This window comes from Rousettus aegyptiacus, unplaced genomic scaffold (genome assembly GCF_014176215.1).
Source record: "Rousettus aegyptiacus isolate mRouAeg1 unplaced genomic scaffold, mRouAeg1.p scaffold_m13_p_9, whole genome shotgun sequence".
Classification (NCBI taxonomy): Eukaryota; Metazoa; Chordata; class Mammalia; order Chiroptera; family Pteropodidae; genus Rousettus; species Rousettus aegyptiacus.
The window spans coordinates 37,325,398-37,347,501 of NW_023416312.1; the positions used below are offsets into that span (position 1 = coordinate 37,325,398).

At 34.9% G+C, this 22,104-nt stretch overlaps 1 protein-coding gene and 1 pseudogene across 7 annotated transcripts in view; both read left to right on the top strand.

The window, feature by feature from the left end:
- MTMR8 (myotubularin related protein 8) overlaps positions 1-22,104 on the top strand; it is a 162,683-nt gene that overhangs the window by 79,686 nt on the left and 60,893 nt on the right. For 5 of the 7 annotated variants that reach the window (XM_036226703.1, XM_036226705.1, XM_036226704.1 and 2 more), the window contains one exon: positions 13,582-13,702. The exons of 1 other annotated variant lie outside the window; for it this stretch is intronic. In XM_036226703.1, the coding sequence (XP_036082596.1) occupies positions 13,582-13,702 (121 nt within the window). Of the gene's footprint in view, positions 1-755; positions 828-13,581; positions 15,515-22,104 lie in introns of those variants that run through there. One more of the 7 variants, XM_036226712.1, reaches the window with a different exon arrangement.
- LOC118608234 lies at positions 17,584-17,702 on the top strand (annotated as a pseudogene).

A 22,104-nucleotide genomic window follows, 5' to 3' on the forward strand; every position in this document is an offset into this window, starting at 1 on the left:
TATTTTAAATAGTATAATGTGATAATTCTAGAAATCAGATTCCTCCTTCTTTTGGATTTGTTGTTGCTACTTGTCATAGGTTGTGGTTATTTGGTTAGTGACTTTTCTAAAGTATTTGTTTTTTTCTTTTTGTCAGGACTGTATTCTTTGTCATGTATTCTTTGTCAGAAATGAATTCTTCTCTTAGCTAAGTGGTCAGCTAGTTTTGCCAGAAATTTCCTTAAATGCTAAAAAATAAAAATAATTTTCAGTATTTGCAAATTAACTCTGGTTTGGTGGACATGTTCACTGCTTAGCAAGGTTATTTATAACTCTCCCTTAGCCTTCATTTCCTGCTTGTACAGAGCCTAAAAGTCAGCCACAGGTGAAAACTTAGGGTCTTCTCAGGTCTTTCCTGACCATGTGTCTAGCCCTGGGCATGAACCTGGCCTTCTACATACCCGAGTATATACAGGAACATTTCAGTGCCCTTATTTTCCCATGTATCTTCTTCCTGAACCTCTTTCTTCCCAAAATTTTCAGTATGTCTGCAGCTTGCCCTATCTCTTATTCCTTGCCTCAGCTGGCTATGTCTAGTATATTTGCCTTTAAATTCTTTCGACATTGTCTGAAAGGTGACTCCAGTCCTGAGAAAGTTCTGAGGTGAACAGCAAAACAAGCCCCTGGGCCCGTCCTTCAGGGAGATACCAGGGAAGCCAAAATATACCACCACAGTATTTTGATAACAAGGTCTCTATTGCTCCCTCTGGCACCAGAAAGCCACATGGTTATGTGAACTGCCCTCCCCAAAGCTGCTGCGAAGTTGGGGAGTGAAGACTGGAAGGTAGGTAAGTCAAAATGTTAGGACACTCTCTTAAATTTTATCAGTTTTATTTTTTCATTAAGTATTCTCCTAGTTGTTCTAAGTTTTCGAGTATATTCTGAATTTTCAAAAAAAATTATTATTACTGATTTTGTCTGCTTAATCATTGCTTTAGTGAAGGAATAGAGTTTTAGAAATCCCTACTTCACTGTTTCCAGTGATGTCACCAATAATGGTGTTTATTATTATTATTGTTGTTATTATTATTATTATGACTATTATTCTTAGCTTTGGATAGTCCATATGAGAATTTCTTCAGGAAGTGATGCTAGTTTAAATATAGTGCCAGAAATCCTCCTATATTTCTTTGAGAAGTAAAATCTAGATCAAAGGGAACATATAGTAGACATGTTTTTCTCTACTCTCTCCACTAAGTAAAAAATTTACCCCTGGAAATTATAAAATGAACATTAAACTATTATGAACAGTGGAGAATAGAAGCAGACTGACTGGAGTCCACAGGACTAAAGACACAACACAACAATGAGTTCCATGGGTTTTCTTTTTGCTTCATATGTGTCAGACATGGAGCTAAAAAAGTTAGCAATCCAGAAACATCAAAGATACAGGAAAAAAAGCCATAAGAGAAGCTTGCTCTTTCTAGCCAAAGGACCAGGAAAAGGACAGCCTAGAAAGACAGAACACTTAGATGATAACTTTTCACCTTTAGTCAAATACTACAGATGTAAACTGTGGCTCCTCCCAGCCAGCAAAGACCAAGTAGGGAGCCTAGATTTCTGCTCTCACCAAGCTGTAACAAAGCACCCAAATATCCCCACATCCACTCTTCCAGTGTGGTGTCAGAGAAGGTCAGGTGGGGAGCTGGGATTTTTATACTCACTAGTTACTCTCTTCCTGCCAGTGATGGTAGAGATCACACGGGCAGCCAGGACTTTCACCTTTACTGTCCATCTCCCTTCTTGGATGGTATTAGAGGAGGCCTAATGTAGAGTCAGGACTTTCACCATCACACAGCATTAATGAGGCTATTCAATGGTATCATTGGAGGTCACATGGGGAGAAATAATGAAATACTTCTGCACATCCCAGCCAGGGTGCTATCAGCATAGCACTAGTGGGATGTCTGTGGCCCCACTTCCACCCAACAGTACTGTGGGGGCCCTCCCAACTTGTCAGTGGAAACCAGGTGGGAAATATCAATCTCTACTCCACCCGGCAGTAATGAGGAAGCACCCATAGTTCCTCATAACAGGCTTGCTAACACAGAAGATTCAAATAAGATCCACGGATTCACAGTCTCATAACAAAATTGCCAAAATCTGTAGGTTTCAGTTGAAAGTTATACTTCCCCATAGATATATATTTAATTTCTTTTTTCTACCTTAATGTGCTGGCTAGGACTTCCATTACTATGCTGAAAAAGATGGAAAAACTGGTATTCTTGCCTTGTTCCTCATCTCAGGTGTAAAGTGTCCTGTCTTGTCACAAGTACAATATTAGCTGTAGTTGTTTTGTGGATGCTCTTTATCAGGGGAATAAATTCCCTCTATTCCTAGTCTTTTTAGCTTATCATGAATGAATGTTAAATTTTGTCAGATGTTTTATCTTAATCAGTTTTTATGATCATGCTACATTTAATCTGTTAATATGGTTATTGATTGATTTTCGATTATTCAACTAGCTTTGGATCAGTGATAAACCCTACTTGGTCATGGTATAAAATTACATTTTTAATATTGGTGATTTCTACTCACTAATATTTGGCTAAGGATTTTTAGTCTTCTTCATAAGGGTTATTGATTTATATTTTTCTTCTTTTGTACTGTCTTTGCTTTTGGTATCAGGGTAATACTAGCTTTCTAAAATAAATTAGAGAGTATTTCTTACTCTGTTTTCTAGAAAAGATTTGTAGTTGGTGTTAATTCTTTAAATAATTTGTAGATTGATCCAGTGAAACAATCTTGGCATGGAAATTTCTTCTTTGAGAATTAAATTATTAACTAAATTACATTACCTTTATAGTTGTAGGGCTATTCACATTATCTATTTCATATTGGATGAGTTGTGGTAATTTATGCTTTTTAAAGAATTGGTTCATCTGAGTTTTCAAATTCATGTGGCTTAAAGTTGTTTGTAGTATTCCTTTATTATCTCTTTTTTTACTCTTAACTTTATTTTTATTAAGCCCACATTAGCTCAGGTAATGCAGCTCTTACAAACTGTCAAGTATATAAAATGAGAATAAAACAATATTCAAAAAGATTGTGTAGTATTAAGGGAATAAAGTGGAAGCTAATTTGACAGTTTAGATAAATCACTAAAATCAAGTATATTAAATAATTGATAACAAAGGCAAGCATGCTGAATGATTGGTAAATTCAGACTGCAATGGAGCAATATTTAGCAATCTTAGCAATTATATCTACATTAGCAGTACATCTAAAATAGCAACTATGTCTAAATGAAACCATTTGGCATTGTATATATGTAAATTCTGAAAGAAAGTTTTAGGAACCAGGATTCAAGAGAAGGAGGCCTTTACTCATGGAAGTCTAGCAAGAAGAAAGTTTCAAAATTCAGGAATGAGTATTAGAACCTAGCAGAAAATTTGTCAGAGAATAGGTTCACAATAAATTTTGACTGAAATGAATAAATAAAAATAGGAACACAGTAATTTTATTGGAGTGTAAGTCCAGAGACAAACCAAGAATAAAGGTATAATTGTGCTAAATTGTCATGTTGCTGAATTTGCTGGGTTGTTTTCATTTCTTTGTGTAATAAATGATATTTAATCCACAGGCTGGGCCAGGTCTGTCTGCACCTACAGTTAGGGCTTAATTTGATAGATTTCAGAACAAGAAGCCAGACAGGTCATTACACCAGAATTTAATTTACCTAACTGGAAAACATCATTTATAATATGTTTCCCTGGATTGCTGAAGAGTTTATTTACAGAAAAAAATTACTTTTCATTACCTCCATAGTCATCTAGACCAGGGGTTCCCAATCCCCAGGCCGCAGAACAGTGGCCTGTTAGGAACCAGGCTGCACAGCAGGAGGTGATGGGTGGGCAATCGAGCAAAGCTTGATATGTATTTACATCAGCTCCCCAGCTCTAGCACCACTGTCTCAGTTCTACCTCAGATCATTAAGCATTAGATTCTCATAGGAGCACCAGTCCCTGGTGCCAAAAAGGTTGGGGACCACTGATCTAGACCATAAATCAGCAGATCAAAATAAACCCATTTATATAATACTGAACAGTATAGAATTCTGGTTCTCCAAATCCAGTGTTCTAAGAAAGTGCTACTTTTTCTGTGTCTAGAATAGCAAGTGCCTGATAATCCCCCAAATGAAGACTAATTATCCTTCACATAAATAAATCTATCACATTCTACATTTGAGTCTTGTGATAAATATACTATACTGTGAGCTCCAATATGAGTTTTGAAGTCTGAGTTTGCCGAGAAGTAGCTGCTAGACATAATTCAAGTCACAGATTGAGTTCAGTTATCTCTTAAAGGAAGTAGCAATGACTAGCCTGCTTACTGCACATAAACTTGCAGGAATTACAATAGATGATATGTGGAAATGAACCATGCAAGACATGAAGAGACTTTGTTCAGTCTCTAGTCTGTGACAGATGTTAGCAACTGAAAAGCTGGCATCAGGAGCACAAGGATTGAGACTATAAATGTTACTTGGATCCATCCATTTCAGAAATTCCTTCTCAGCAATACATGGCAATTTACTTTTTATTTCCCATCACTTTACCAGGACAATGTAAGTTGTTAGTTGAGTAGAATATAATTTCACTAGGAATTAACTACTATATACAGAATATTGAATATTTAACCCAAGTATAAAAAGTTATAAAAACGACGATGATAATGGTATTAAATAACATTGTCATAATATCTATCACTCTTTAAACACTGTGGTAGAATATTACTATAGTTTCTTAATGAATTTATTTTCGACAACACTATGTTTGAGATATTCTAATCACAGTATTACCAATTAAAAAGAAAAACAGTGTACTTCAAAGTTAAGTGGAATACTCAAAATGAAAGAATCAGGAATTAGATTCAGGCCAACCTGCCTTTAAATCTTTAATAGGGCAGAAATATGGAGGAGTGAGAGGCGTTCTCAAATCTCTCCCCTTGAGACAACAATAAGCTGAACATCTAAAACTCAACAACAAAAAAAAAACACCCAAACTGCACACCAGCACGTCTGAGAGTGGGATCTGCATATAAGAGCTACTACAGGTTAGAACCCCAGGCATCGTGTGGTGGACTGGGATAAAAAAAGAAGCTGCTTTGTTCAGCTGCTGGAGGTACCTGTAGGAGGAAGGGGAGAGGAGAAGATGCAGTGAAGTCCCTGAACACCCCTGCCCGGGAGAGTTGTGGGTTCCACGCAGGTGGCAGCAGGGCCCAGTCATCATGGCAGAAGGCAGAGAAGCAGGATGACAGAAAAAGAACAGTTGATTTTTACCAGCCACAGTTGCAAAATTGGAGACTGAGCCACAGTCCCCAACTCTCAACCCAGAGGCCTCCTCCCCCATAGCCTCCAAGACCGAACACCACAGAGCTGCAGGGGAATTTGAGCAACACTACCAAAACTGTTGCTGACATTGAAAGGGACTGAGACTGAGGGGAGCGAGCATGATTAAATATCTATAAGAAAATAAAAAGGCATTATTACAGCTTTATATAAAGCAGGGATCCAAAAGGCTTAGACGCTACCTACTGGAAACCAAAAGAAAGGTGCCTTGTTTGCAGCAGGCTAAAGAGAGACCTTTATATAATAAATCTTCTTTCTGGAAAAAAAAAGCAGAATACATTTCCATTAATGCTCAAGCAGAGAAATAGTCCATTAAATACCATGAACAACCAAGATATCAGGGCATCTCAGAAGGAAAGAGAATAATCTCCAGAAAATAAGCTTACAGACATAAGTATACGACTTAAATGAAAGATAATTCAGAATGGTACTTAAGAAAAAATCTGTGAGTTCTGAAACAAGTCATATCAACAATTTTAGGAATTTAAAAAAACACCTAAAGAAGCAGAGCAAGGAGAACGAAACCCTCAGAACCAAACAGAATTTGTGAAGATGAAGAACACACTGCAAGAGTTGAAAAATGAAAAAGCAAGCTTGGGAAATAGAGTCAATGAAATAGAGGAAAGGATCAGTGATATCGAAGACAGAAATCTAGAAATAAATCAGGAGGAAGAAAAGAGAAACCGAAGAATGAAAAATAATGAAAGAGAAATTCAAGAACATGCTGACACCATCAAGAGAGGAAACATAAGAATAATGAGCATTTTTGAGGGGGAGGAAAAGGAGCAGGGTTATAAAGCATTTTCAGAGAAATAGTTCATGAAAATTCCCAAATCTAAGGAATGAACTGGAGCTTAGAATTCAAAAATCAACAGAAAACCCACTTATCCCAACCCACAAAGGCCTTCATCAAGTCACATTGTATTAAAATTATCAAAAATCAATGACAAAGGCAGAACTCTCGGGGCAGCCAGGGTGAAGAAAATGGAAAATTATAAAAGAAAACCCATTGGATTATCATACGACTTCTCAGCACAAACCTCACAAGCCAGAAAGGAATGGAATCAAATATTTAAACTATTAAGTGAAAAGAACTACCAGCCTAAAATAATGTATCTAGCTAAGCTCTCCTTTAGATATGAAGGAGAAATTTAGACCTTTCCAGACGTACAAAAATTGAGGGAATTCTGCACTATGAGGCCTGCACTACAGGAAATACTGAAAGTGGTCAGCTCACCTAAAACAAAATTACAAAAAAAGTACATAATTAGGAGTAAAGTGACTATCAGGCAAATAGAAGCACACCAGGCAACCCTTACTGAGAACAGGGCATTATAAGCTTAAATAATAATAAGAGAATTCCTGTAAAAAGATAGTAATGAATGCTCAGCATACATAGGGACAAAATGAGATAACAATGACTTAAAAGGGGAGAATTCAAAGATCCAAATTCACAAAGTAGAATAGAGATAAGGCACATGCAGAAGAAAATGGATGACTATATATACATAACTATCCTTTAAATATTTGTAGTGGTAACCACATGCCAAAGTTTCAGAACTAAAGTATATAACATTAAACAAGAAAGACCAGATGGGAAACTCACAAAACCCAACGCAAACAAAGAAAACAGAAACACAAAGAAGACATGGAAACACCGAGCTACCAGAAAGCAAAAGATAAAATGGGCTATAAAAAGACCTCATATTTCAATAATCATCCTAAATGTAAATGGACTGAACTCGCCAATTAAAAAGACACAGAGTTGTAGATTGCATAATAAATAAATAAATAAATAAATAAATAAATAAATAAGAGATAAAACAAGAAAAACAAAACAAAACAAAAAAACACATTTGCTGCTTCCAGGAGACACATCTCAGTTCAAAAGATAAATATAGACTCAAAGTTAAAGGGTGGAAAGTGATATTTCAACCAAATGGCATGCAGAGAAAATTGGGATTAGCAGTACTAATATCAGATGAAGTGGATTTTAAAATTAAACAGATAAAGAAAGATATTGAGGGACATTTGATAATAATAAATGGAATCATGAACCAAGAAGACATAGCACTTATTTATATCTATCTTGTAATCATGGAGCACCATATATGTAAAACAATTACTAACAAAACTAAAGGGAGAAACAGACCAAAACGCTATCATAGTAGGGGACCTAAATACCCCACTGTCGAATATGGACAGATCACTCAAACAGAAAATCAATAAGGAAATAATATCCTTAAATGACACATTAGACCAACTGAACATAATTGGCATTTACAGAAGCTTCCATTCCAAAACATTTGTTTATACATTCTTACCTAGTGCACATGAGACATTCTCAAGAATCAACCACATTTAGTGACACAGAGATGGCCTCAACAAATATAAGAGGGTTGAAATCAGACCAACCATATTCTCTGCTCATAATGCTTTGAAACTGGAGATCAACTACAAAAAGAAATCCGGAAGAACCACAAATACATGGAAATTAAGCAACAAGCTACTGAAGAGTAACTCAGTAAGAGAAGAAAGAAAAAGAGATCAAGAGATATATAGAAACGAATGATAATGATATTACAACATATCCAAACTTTTGGGACATGGTAAAAGTGATCATAAGAGGAAAGTTCATATCATGACAGACCTATCTCTACAAACAAGAAAAGCCCAAAATGAACAACCTAATGCTTCATCTTAAAAAACTTGAAAAGGAAGAACAAATGAAGCCTAAAGTCAGAAGAAGGAAAGAAATAATCAAAATTAGAGCAGAAATAAAATAAATAAATAAATAAAATAAATGCAACAAAGAGCTGGTTCTTTGAGAAGGTTAATGAATTTGACAAACCACTGGCTAGACTCACTAAAGAAAAAAGACAGAGGACACAAACAAAATCAAGGGGAAATTACTACTGGCATCGCAGAAATAGAAAGGATCCTACAACAATACTATGAAAAAGTATATAACACCAAATTTAATAACCTAGAAGAAATGGGCCAGTACTTAGAAACATACAACCTTTTTAGACTGAATCAAGAAGAACTGGAAAAACTGAATAGACTGATCAGCAGTATGGGAATTGAAACAATCATCAAAAACCTACCAAAAAGTAAAAGTCTAAGAACAGATGGCCTCACCAATGAATTCTTCCAAGCATTCAAAGATTTATTACCTATGCTTTTCAAATTCTTGCAAATAATTGAACAGAAGGGAAAACTTCCCAACTCATTTTATGAGGTCAATATTACCCTGATACCAAAACCTGGTAAAAATAACTAAAAAAAAAGAAAACCGCAGACCAATATCTCTCATGAACACAGATGCAAAAATCCTAAAGAAGATACTAGCAAACCAAATACGGCAGCACATTAAAAATATTATACACCATGACCAAGCAGACTTCATCCTAGAGGCACAGGGAAGGTTCAACATATGCAAATTGATTAATGTGATACACCACATAAACGAATTAAAAAAATAAGAATCATATGATCATATCAGTAGATGCAGAGAAAGCCTTCGACAAAATACGGTATCCATTTATGATCAAAACACTTAATAAAATCAGTATAGAAGGAAGGTACCTTAACATACTAAAGGTCATTTATGACAAACCCTCAGTCAACATTATAATTAATGGTGAAAACCAAAAAACCTTCCCTCTAAGATCAGGAATAAGGCAAGGCTGTCCACTATTGCCACTCTTATTCATTATAACATTGGAGCGCCTAATGAGTGCACTCATCCAAGAGAAAGATATAAAAGGTATCCAAATAGAAAATGAAGAAGTTAAACTGCCACTATTTGCAGATGACCCCAAAGACTCCACAAGAAAACTACTAGAAACAAGAAGGAAATACAGTAAAGTTTTTGGATACAAAATCAATGTTCAAAAATTTATAGCATTTCTATACTGTAGTATGAAATGTCAGAAAAAGTGAAAAAATAATCCCTTTGTAATTGCAACAAAGAGTCAAATGCCTAAGAATAAATTTAATGAAACGTGAAGGACCTATACAATGAAAACTACAAGATCCTATTAAATAGAAGAAAATACAAAGAAATAGAACAATATTCCATGTTCTTGAATTGAAAGAATCAACATAGTTAAAATTATCCTATTACCTAAAGGATTATACAGATTTATTACAATCTCCATCAAAATCCCATTAGCATATTTTAAAGAAATAGAAAAAAATCACCATATTTGTATTGAGTGATAAAAAAACTCCGTGTTGCCAAAGCCATCCTGAGAATAAAAGAATGAGGCTGGAGGTATGACTCTGCCTAACTTCAAATTATACTACCAAGTGACAATAATCAAAATGGCGTGGTATTGGCAATAAACAGACACATGGACCAATGGAACAGAATCGAGAGTCCAGAAGTAAACCCATGCTATTTGGGCAAATAACTTTTGAGAAAAAAAGCCAAAAACATACTGTGGAGAAAGGAAAGCCTCTTCAACAAATGGTGCTGGAAATACTGAAAGCCACCTCCAAAAGAATGAAACTAGACTGTTGTGTATCACCACAAACCAAAATTAACAGAAAGTGGATTAAGGATCTGAATACAAAATTACATAGAAGAAAACATAGGAACTAAATTCAAGGACCTTGGACTGAAAAGACAATTTTATTAATTTGACCTCAAAGGCAAGGTAAGTAAAAGCAAAAATAAATAAATGGGACTACATTAAACTAAAATGTTTCTGCTCTGCAAAAAAGGCATATGGGAAAATATATTTGCAAGCAATGCCTCTGATAGGGGCCTAACATGCAAAATATACAAAGAACGCATACAACTCAGTAACAACAACAGCAAACAAACAAACAAATGATCTAATCAAAAAATGGGCAGAGGACTTGAACAGATACTTCTCCCTAGAGGACATACAAATGGCCAACAGATATTTGAAAAGATGCTCAACATCTCTAGCTATTGGGGAAATGCAAATCAAAACCACAATGAGATACCATCTCACACCTGTTAGAATAGCTATAATCAACAGGACAAGTAATTAATGTTGGAAAGGATGTGGAGAAAAAGGAACCCTCATACACTGCTGGTGGGAGTGCAAATTGATACAGACACCATGGAAAACAGTATAAAGGTTCCTCAAAAAAAAAAAAAAAACTAAGAATTGATCTACTGTACGATCCAGCAATCACTCTACTGGGTGTTTACCCCAAAGACTTGAAAACTCATATCTGAAAAGATATTTGCACAATGATGATTCATAGCAGCATTATTCACATAGGCCAGGACATCGAAACTACTGAAATGTCCTATGATAGATGATTGGCTAAAAAAGCTGTGGTACATATACAGAATGGAATATTACTCAGCCATAAGAAGAAATAAAATACTGCCATTTGAAACCTGCATGGACCTTGAGATAATCATGCTAAGTGAAATAAGCCAGACAAAAAAAGTTGAAAATCACATGATATCACATACATGTGGGATATAAACCTCAAAGCAACAAATGAAGAGGAGAAACAACATATAATGGACATGATATATAGACTAGTGGTTACCGGAGGGTAGAGGGTGGAGGAGGACCAGGGAGGTAGACGTGGTAAAAAAGGTCAAAACCTGGGGTAGGGGAAGTGTTAAGTTGGTAAAAGGTATCAAATATATGGTAGCTGAAGGAAACTGGACTTTGGGTGGTAAACACACAATAGAATATACAGATGTGAAATTTTAATGTACACCTGAAAATTATAAAATTGTATTAACCAATGTCACCCCAATAAACTTAATTTTAAATTAAAAAAATAGGCACAATGTGAGGGAGTGAGAACATAGGAGCAGGTTGTGTAGATAGCATATTTCTATGTAAACTGTCCTGTATGGAACTTCAAAACTAATGCTAAAAATTGAGTTGTTCATACCTGAATTTCTACTGCTTGCCACAGTACTTGCTACCTTTTTGAATCTTATTTCAATATTAAAGACCATTCAGTCTTGACTAAGATATTTAGGTAAGCCCCAGACAGATATATGGTTAAAGCAATGGCTTTATGCTAACCTTATAGGATCCTCAGTAATTCATAACACAGATTAATATCTTTATTTTTCCTAAATACTGTCCAGAAATGTAGATGTAACCTTAGAAGATACTTCACTCAAGCCAAACTTCCCACTCTCATTTAATGTATTATTATTATTATTGTACCTCCATGCTTTTCATTGTGATTTTTCATTTACCTGTATTTCTTCTACAACTTCTGTTTATATAATGCCAGTCTGTTTTGTGCTGATTTACATTCATTTAAGTGATACTATTAACTTCTACAAGCCAGTGTCTTAAAAAGTATCTTTGCTTTGGACACAGATCTTTGCTCTTCCCTAAATTCCAGCAGCCTTCTCTTTATTTCTCTTGGTCAAAGCCCTACTTCTTTTGTGTTGCCTCTTCACATCCAGGCTTTGGCATGGGAACAGATTTCTGAGTTACCACCAAGGAACCAAAAGTTGCATCCTGCAGTTATAGTGAATTAGCTCCCTGTGGGATGAAGCTTAATCGTGGAATATGTGTGAAGGGAGACAAGCAGCAGATAAATTCTCCTGCCTTTTACTCCTCAGGGAGTCCTCCAAGAGTCCCAGTGAACAAATGTTCACCCCTCCCAAGTAAACTACTCTTCATGAAGTGGGTCACACTTCCCATTGCTAGCATCTTTCCTAGCTTCACTTTCTTTTTATCCCACTCTACATTCTCCCTGATTTAGCTTCTGTGTGTTAATCTTTGAGCTTTGCTTTCTAGAAGGGTGCCATAATACTTAAAATTATTGAAGAATTTGTTAATTTTCAATGTCCTTAGGTCGGTAGTTTTCAAAATTTATACTTTTCAGTCAAGGAACCATTTCTTTAAACATTTTAAGGAGATCGACATACTTAGAAGTAGAGCTACCAGATTTGAAGTAGAAGACTGTGTGTCTGTGTGTGCATGTGTGAGATGTCTGGAGTCCTGCCTTTAATCTCCCTTTCCCTGGGGAAATTTCATCTTACAGAGTCTTAGAGCTCACCTCCTAGAGGTAGGTTTGTAAATAAGGGCTCTATTTCTGTTGTCCTTTGTTATCTCAAACCACTATAATGATGCAGGGACTTCTGAGCGTGACTCTCCTCTAACATAAACATGGGAAGGCTTGCTAAAGTTGACAGAAACGTGCATACTGTCTCCTTGCTCTTGTAGAGCTCTCTCTCCCTCTCTCCCCTTAGATTTTCCAAATATTTGTCAGGAAGAGAATAACTTATATTCTTAGTACTTCCTCAGTACTTTTCATTTCTGTCCCAGGTCACGTTACACGTCACCCACTCTACTTTTGCAGTGTTTGTTTTGATTCTTTTATTTTTAGTTGACTCTTACATTTGCATGTAAATATTTATTACAAAAGTATTTGTAAGTTATAGATGGGTATGCAAATATAAAGTATCACAAGAATTATAGGAGCTCTACTAGTCTTAAAAACTGAACTATCTGGATACAGTCATACAAAAGCTTTACTGGAATTTGCATTTCATGAATACCTGAAATTCAGCCCAATCAGAATTACTGAGAGCATACTTTAAGGTCCTTTACTAAGAAATAGAATCACACAAACAGAAATAAGATATCAGACTCTACAAGGAAACACAAGTTTCCAGCAATCACACCACTCAGATCGTGGTGCTTGATTTAACAAATGAAAACAAAGTGCTGTGAGAATTCAGAGGTGGTTTGTTATTACTGTCAATGGAGAGGGTCAAGGAAGGCTTCATGGAGTAGAGGATATTTGATCTGGAACTTGAGCTATTTAAATAGCCCAAGAAGATAAAAGGTACAGAGAAAGGTGCACAAGCAGAGTGGGGGAGATGTGATATGCTTAGATTACAGCAAGCATTCTGAGAGCTGAAGAGGCCTGTTTTCACTTGTAAAGCAATTGCCAATATTAGTTGAAACATGTTTAAAGGCAGATACACTATGGTAAACCATGCTGGTGTGCTACTCACAGTTGCAGACTTTTGAAATGCTTGAAGCATATTCAGTATATTTTGCATGTATAAACATTCTGTGATAGCCACCGTAGCTTATGGATGTCTTAAGATCTAGAGAAGTGTGAATGAGGTTTTGTGTATGATTTATACATTGAGTATTTAATTTTTTTTCAACTAAAAAGTACCATCCTAACTGTATAAATAATTCTAGGATCCCAAAACATCAGATGAAAGCAGCTGGAGTACCACAGAATTTTAGAAGAATGCCTTCACACTGGCATCCTGTAGACCCATTTCCTGACCACACTTCAGTCCTCTTCAAGCAGCAGCAGGTTTGTCCAGAATCTAGTTTTGTTCATACTCAGGCTGCTTCTGTGCTATTCTGAAAAAGATTACCTTGTGCCGTCAACGTTTAAGAACAAGGTTATAGTTTGTAAGTGAGAAATTTCTGGGAGCACAGTCTTACTCTCCCTCTAGAGTAAGTTCTCATGGTGAAGAGCCAAGAAATAATTCTCATGTTTCTCAGAAGAAGAAAAGCTAAACAAATTGACAACCTACAGGGCCACAAGGCAAGTCAGTGCCTGGAAAACCAGAGAGGTGACTGCAGACATGTAGGACTTATTGGGAGCAGGACCATTCTTTATTATCCTTTTGATGTCTGCATCATTTGTAATGATATCCCCTGGTTCATTTCAGACATAAGTTATTTGTGTCTTCTCCCTTTTTCTTTTGTTATTCGTCTGCTTTTATCTTTATTATTCATTTCCTTCTTTGAGGTTTATTTTAATATTTTGTAGATTATTTATGTGCTAACTTAGACTATATAAGACTTTTTCTCTTTTCAAATGTAAGCATTTAGTGCTATAAAATTTTCTCAGCATTGCTTTAGCTGAGCCCCACAAATTTTGATTGCATTTGAATGTATTTTCATTTCGATATACATTTAATTTCCCTTGAGACTTTCTATGATGCATAGATTATTTAGAAATACATTGCTTAGTTTCTAAATAGTAGAAAATCTGTTTTATATTTTCCTATCGTCTTTGTATTATTGATTTCTAGTTTGATTTTATTGTGATCAGAGAAAATATTTTGTATAATTTCAGTTAAAATTTTCAATAGCTTAGGACATGGTCTATCCTGGTATATTCGTTGGGTACTTGAAAACAGAATGTATTATTCTGTTGTTTGATAGAGTATTGTATACATATGTACTAAGCACTGCTGGCCGTATTGAGTTCTTCCATGTCCTTGTTGATTTTGACTAATTGTTCTATCAATTGTTGAGAAAGGGGTATTGATTTCTCGAACTCTAACTGTAAATTTGTCATCTGAGTATATATCTTTGGATAGATTTTTTAAGTGACTTCTCTAGGCAGTGTATTGTGTGTCTCAAACCTAATTTAGACAACTAAAGATGAGAAAGCCTATTGTTTTTATTCATATTTTTATTTCCATTGTGTTTTCTTCCTTTCTGAATTTCTTAGTTTCCTTCATTTATCTTTTTAGAAAACTTCTCTTTTTAGAGAAGTTCCTTTAGTTTTATTTTTAGAGTTTGTCTAAGAGTGAAACAGTCCTAATTTGAGAATGTCTTATTTCTCCTTCATTCTCGAAGGATATTTTCATCAGTTATAGAATTCCAAGTCAACAGTAATTTTTTTGAACACTTGAAAATGTTATGCTACACCCTTCTGGATTTCATGATTTCTGATGAACAATTAGCTACCATTCAAGTAGTTTTTTTTTCCCCTATAAGTAAAGTATCATTTATTTCTTGCTGTTTTCAAGATTGTTTTTAAGTTTGACTGTGATGCATCTTACTGTATCTTTCTTTTGGTTAGCCTGTTTGATGTTCACTCAGCTTCTTGACTCTAGGTTTATGTTTTGACTCTCTGTGTTTATGCCTTTTGCTTTATTTGAAATATTTTAAGCCGTTATTTTTTAATATACTTTTTCAACCCCTCATATTTCTCATTTGCTTCTGATTTTCCACTGACACAAATATTAGATCTTTTGTTATTATCTTACAGGTCCACGAAGGCCTACCTTTTTTTTAGTAGAATTTCTCTCAGATTGAATAACTTTTATTTTTCTGTTTCAAGTTCACTGCTTCTTTCCTTTCTGCCTTCCATTCTGTTGATGTCATCCATTCATTTTTTTTAAATTTCTGTTATTGTATTTTTCAGTTGTATAGTTTCCATTTGGTTCTTCTATATGTCTTCAATTTATTTTCTGAGACTTCTTTGCTTGTAATTGGTTTGCTGCAGCATTTTAATGATGACTGTTTAAAATCTTAGATAATTCTAACATCACTTATTTCTGTGTTTATTGCTTTTTTCATTCAAGCTTATATTTTCCTGTCCTTGGTATAATGTAGTAGATAGCATGATATAAAACACTGTATCTGTGGATGGCATGAAAGTCTATGTAGATCTAAGAAATCTAATAAAAATTTTAAAAACCTCTTAGAACTAATAGTTGAGTTCAGCAGAGTCACAGGATATAGGATAAACATAAAAATTAGTTGTGTTTACATATACTAGTGATGAACAAAGGGACGTGGAAATAAAAACTAAAATACCATTTATAATCACTCGCCCAAAATGAAGTACTAAAGATCCTGGTAAACCAAAACAATCTTGAAATAAAAGAACAAAGTTGGAGGACCCACACTTTCTCATTTAAAAGGTTACTACCAACCTGCAGTAATCAAAATACTATTGTTCTGGCATAAGGACAGACATATACACCAATGGAATAGAATATAGAGCCTAGAAATGAACCCTTTTATATACAGTCAATTGATTTTGACAAGAGTACCTGACATTCAGTGGGGAAAGGACAATCTTTTCAAAAATGGTGCTGAGAAAATGATATCTACTTGCAAAGGCATGCAGTTGGACCCTTACCTTACGCTATATACAAAAATTAACTCAAAATATATTAAAGACCTAAATGTAAGAGTTAAAATGTAAAATTCCTTGATGTAAACATAGGGAAAATTTTCATTGGATTTGGCAATGATTTCTTGGATATGAAACCAAAAGCACAGACAAGAAAAAAAAAGTAAAATAGGCTTGATCACAGTTAATTTTGTGTGTGTATATCAAAAGGCATTATCAAGAGAGTGAAAAGACAGACTCAAAGATGAGAGAGAATGTTTGTAAATCTTGCATAGTAAGAGATTGATATCCAGAATATATAATGAACTACTAAAACCTAGCAAAAAAGGGAACATTACTATTCAGAAATTACCAGAGGACTTAAGTAGATATTTCTTCAAAGGAGATACAAAGATGACGAATAATGGTATTGGCAGAAAAACAGACACACAGAATAGTGGAACATAATTGAGAGTCCAGAAGTAAACCCGTATTTATATGGGCAAATAATTTTCAACAAAAAGGCTGAAAACATACAGGGGAGAAAGGAAAGCCTCTTCAATAAATGATGCTGGGAAAACTGGAAAGCCACCTGCAACAGAATGAAACTATACTGTTTTCTATGACCACAGACCGAAATTAATTGAAAATGAATTAAGGACCTGAATAGAAAACCTGAAACAATAAAATGCATAGAAGAAAACATAGGAACTGAACTTAAGGGCCTCGGATTTAAAGCAGATTTTATGATTTGACCACAAAGGCAAGGGAAATAAAAGGTAAAATAAATGAATGGAACTACATCAAACTAAAAAGCTTCTGCATGGCAAAAGAAACCATCAACAAGGTAAAGAAAGAGCCATCCAAATGGGAAAATATATTTTCAGGTATTGCCTCTGATAAGGGCTTAATATCCAAAATATACAAAGAACTCATACAATTCAATAACAACAAAACTCAAATGATCCAATCAAAAAATGGGTAGAGGATCAGAACAGACACTTCTCCCTGGAGGACATACAAATGGCCAACAAACATATGAAAAGACGCTCGACATCGCTAGCTATTAGAGAAACGCAAGTCAAAACTACAATGAGATACCATCTCACATCTGTTAGAATTGCTCTAATTAACAGGACAAGTAATAACGTGCTGGAGAGGATGCAGAGATAAAGGAGCCTCATACAGTGCTGGTGGGACTGCAAATTGGTACAGCCTATATGGAAAACAGTATGGAAGTTCCTCAAAAAACTAAGACTTGATCTACCATATGAGCCAGCAAACCCTCTACTGAGTATTTACCCCAAATACTTTAAAACCCAAATCCAAGAGTCTACAGCCACGCCACCCTGAACGTGCCCGTTCTCGTCTGATCTCAGAAGCTAAGCAGAGTTGGGCCTGGTTAGTACTTTGATGGGTGACCACCTAGGAATACCGGGTGCTGTAGGTGTTAAAAATGAATGAATGAATCAATCAATCAATGAAACCCATGTTAGAAAAGATATTTGCACACCAGTGTTCATAGCAGCATTATTCACAGTAGCCAAGACATGGAAGCAACCAAAGTATCCTACGATAGATGATTGGATAAAGAAGCTGTGGTACATATATACAATGCAATATTACTCAGCCATAAGAAGAGATGAAATGTTGCTATTTGCAACAACCTGGATGGACCTCGAGATAATCATGATAAGCAAAATGAGCCAGACAAAAAATGTTGAAAATCACATGATATCACTTATATGTGGGATATAAACCTAAAAGCACCAAATGAACAGGACAAACAAACAGAGACTCATGAACATGGACAATAGACTAGGGGTTACCAGAGGGTTGGGGGGAGGGGGAGATAGATGAAGTAAAGGGGGTCAAATATGTGGTGACGGAAGAAATCTTACTATAGGAGGTGAACAGTGCACGCGCGGACACACACACACACACACACACACACACACACACACACACCTTACTGTTAAATAAAAAACAAGGTGACCAATAAGCACAAGAAAATATGATCAGCATTACTGATCATTAGGGAAATACAAATCAAAACCACGAGATACCACTTCACACATTAGTATTGCTACTATCAAAAAAAAATGGGATAAAGAATCAGCAAGTATGTGAAGAAATTGGAACCCTGTACATTCCTAGTGGGACTATAAAATGGTACAGTCATTGTTGAATAACATTTTAGCAGTCCTTCAAAAAATTAAATATAAAATTACCAACTAGATCTAGTAGTCCCACTTCTGAATTTATATCTAAAATAATGCAAAGGAGGATCTCAAAGAAATATTTGTGCACACATGTTAATCACAGCATTATTCATAATAACCAAGATGTGGAAGCAACCCAAATGTCAAAATGTCCATCGACTGATAGATGGATAAAGAAATGGTATAAACAATGCAATGGCATATTATGCAGCCTTTAAAAAGGACCTCCCATCACACGCTACAACTTGTATGAACCTTGAGGACATGTCAAGTGAAATGAGCCAGTCACAAAAGAACCAATTATCAGTCCACTTATATGAAGTATCTAAAGTAGTCAAAATCATAGAAATAGAAAGTAGAAATGTGATTGCCAGGGTCTGGGGCAGGCGAGGAGTGAATTAGTGTACAGAAAGTGTAGAGTTTCAGTGTTGAAAATTTAAGTTCTAGGTATATGCCTCACAATAATGTGAAGATACTTTACTGAACTGTACACTCCAAAATGGTTGAGATGGTAATTTTAATGTGTTTTTTTATCACCATAAATTATAACAAGGAGACATTTTATCTAAATCTAAAAATGAAATATATAAGTAGAAATATAACAAAACATAAATAGGCCTTGTGTGCCAAAAACTACAAAACAAAGAAATCAAAGAATACCTAAATGGGGAGGCATAAAATATTCATGGATAAGAAAACTTAACACAGTTAAGATGTCCATTGTCCTCAAATTGATATACAGGTATAATTAGTTTCTTATCAACATACTGGGAAGACTTTTTGGAGATATCATCAATATTTTAAAGTTTATATGGAAAGTCAAAGGAACTAGCATAGATAAAACACTTTTGACAAAGAAGTGTAGATCAATATCTCTCATGACTGTAGATGCAAAAATCCTCAACAAAACAATATCAAATAAAATTAAAAAGAATTATACATCATGACCGAGGGAAATTTATTCCAGGCATGGAAGATGGTTCAACATTTGAAAATTTAATCCATCAAAGAAACACTGGAAAAGAAAAATTATATCATCTTATCAATACATGCAGAAAGAGTAATTGAAAATATCCAACACTTACTCATGGTAAAATATCTCAGTAAACTAAGAATAGACAGGAACTTCCTCAACTTGATAAAGAATATCTACAAAATACTTATGGATAAAATCACACCTAATGGTGAGGACTTCAAAGCCTTTAAGATCAAAGCAAGGATGTCTCCTCTCACCCCTCCTTTTCAACATCATACTAAAGTCTCAGCTAATGTGATAAGAAAAGCAAACAAACAAACAAACAAGGTTATACAGATTGGAAAGGAAGACATAAAACTGTCTTTACAGATGACTCAATTATATGTGGAAAATCTGAAAGAATGGACAGAACAACTCCTGGAACTAATAAGCAATTATATCAAGGCTGCAGAATGCAAGGTTAATATACAAAAGTCAATCACTTTCCTATATACCAGTAGTGAACAAGTAGAATTTGAAATTAAAAATAATGCCATTTACATTAGAACCTTAAAAATTGGAATACATTGTGATAAATGTAACAAAATAGTATAATAGCTACATGGAGAAACTACAAAATTTGAAGAACTAAATCAGTAGTAAATAAATGGAGAGGTGTTCCTTGTTCATGGGTAGGATGGCTCACTTTTGTCAAGATGTCAGTTTTTCCCAACTTGATCTGTAGATTCAGTGCAGTCTCCATCAAAATCCCAGCAAGTTATTTTGTGGATATCTATAAGCCGATTAAAAAATTTTATACAGAAGCAAAAGATCCAAAATAGCCAACACAGTACTGAAGGAGAGCAGTATTGAAGGACTGACACTACTCAACTTCAAGACTTACTATAAAGTTGCAGTAACCAAGGCAGTGTGTTACTAGCAAAAGAATAGACATTGATCAATTGAACAGAATAGAGAGCCCAGAAATAGACCCACGTAAATGTAGTCAATTGATCTTTGAAAAAGTATCAAAGGCAATATGATACAGCAAATATAGTCTTCAAAAAATGGTGCTGGGACAACTGGAGATCCCAATACAAAAATAAATAAATCTGGACACAGACCTTAAACTTTTCATAAAAATTAACTAAAATGGATTACAAACCTAAAGGTAAAATGGAAAGCTATAAAATTCCAGAAGATCACACAGGAGAAAACCAGATGACCTCGGGTATAGCAATGACTTTTTAGATATAACACCAAAGGTGTTATCTATGAAAGAAATAATTGACAAGCTGGACTTTATTAACATTTAAAACAACAACAACAACAACAACAACAACAACAACAAACTTCTACTTTGCAAAACACACCATTAAGAGAATGTGAAGCCAATCTGGGAGAAAGTATTTGCAAAAGACGTATGATGAAGGACTGTTATCCAAATTATACAAAGAACACTTAAAATTCAACAATAAGAAAACAAACTAATTTAGAAAATAGACCAAAAATTTTAACAGATACTTCACCAAAGAAGATATACATATGACAAATAAGCATATGAAAAGACGGTTCACATTATATATCGTCAGTGAAATGCAAGATAAAATTAGATACCTATTAGAATGTCCAAAATCCTGAACACTGACAACAGTAAATGCTGACAACAATGTGGAACAATAAGAACTCTCATTCATTGCTGGTGGGAATGTAAAAATGGCTCAGCCACTTTTGAAGACAGTTTGGCAGTTTCTAACAAAATTAAATATACTCGTACCGTACATTCCAGCAGTTACACTACTTGGTATTTACCCAGAGGAATAGAAAATATCCACACAAAAACATCCATGCAGATGTTTATAGCAGCTTTGTTCATAGTTGCCAAAACGCAGAGGTAACCAAGATGTCCTTCAGTAGATGAATGGTTAAATTATCTATGGTACATCCAGTCAATAGAATATTATTCAGTGCTAAAATGAAATTATCAGGCCACGAAAAGACACAGAAAAACTTAAGTGCATAATACTAAGTGAAAGAAGCCAATCTAAAAATGGCACATACTGTATAATTCCATCTATATGACATTCTGGAAAAGACCACTCTATGGACAGTAGAATGATTAGTGATTGTCGGGAGTTGGAGATGGAAGGAGAGATGAATAAACAAAGCCTAGAGGCTTTTCAGGGCCATGAAAATACTTACATTTTCCCCAAATCTATAGAATATATAACACCAAGAGTGAATTCGAAGGTAAAATATGGACTTTGAGTGATTATGATGTATCAGTGTAGGTTTATCAATTGTAAGAAATATGCCACTCTCTCTGGTTGTGGATGTTGATAATGGGGTAGGCTAAACCTGTGGTGTGGTATTGGGATATATGGAAAATCTCTGTTCCTTCCATTTAATTTTGCTGTGATCCTCATACACTAAAAATATTAAAATCTTTATATAATAGAAGTATAAAGTGGAAGGAATTATTGTGCCCTATTTGAACACCTTATTATATAGGTAACCAGATCTGTGTGCTATTGGTGGAAGGATAGACACATACTTCAATAGAACTTAATAGAGAACCCAGAAGAAGACTTACACAAATTATCAAGCTTATTGCAAAAACAACTCAATGATGCTTATACTTTTCACCAAATAATGATGGTATACTCATTGGAAAA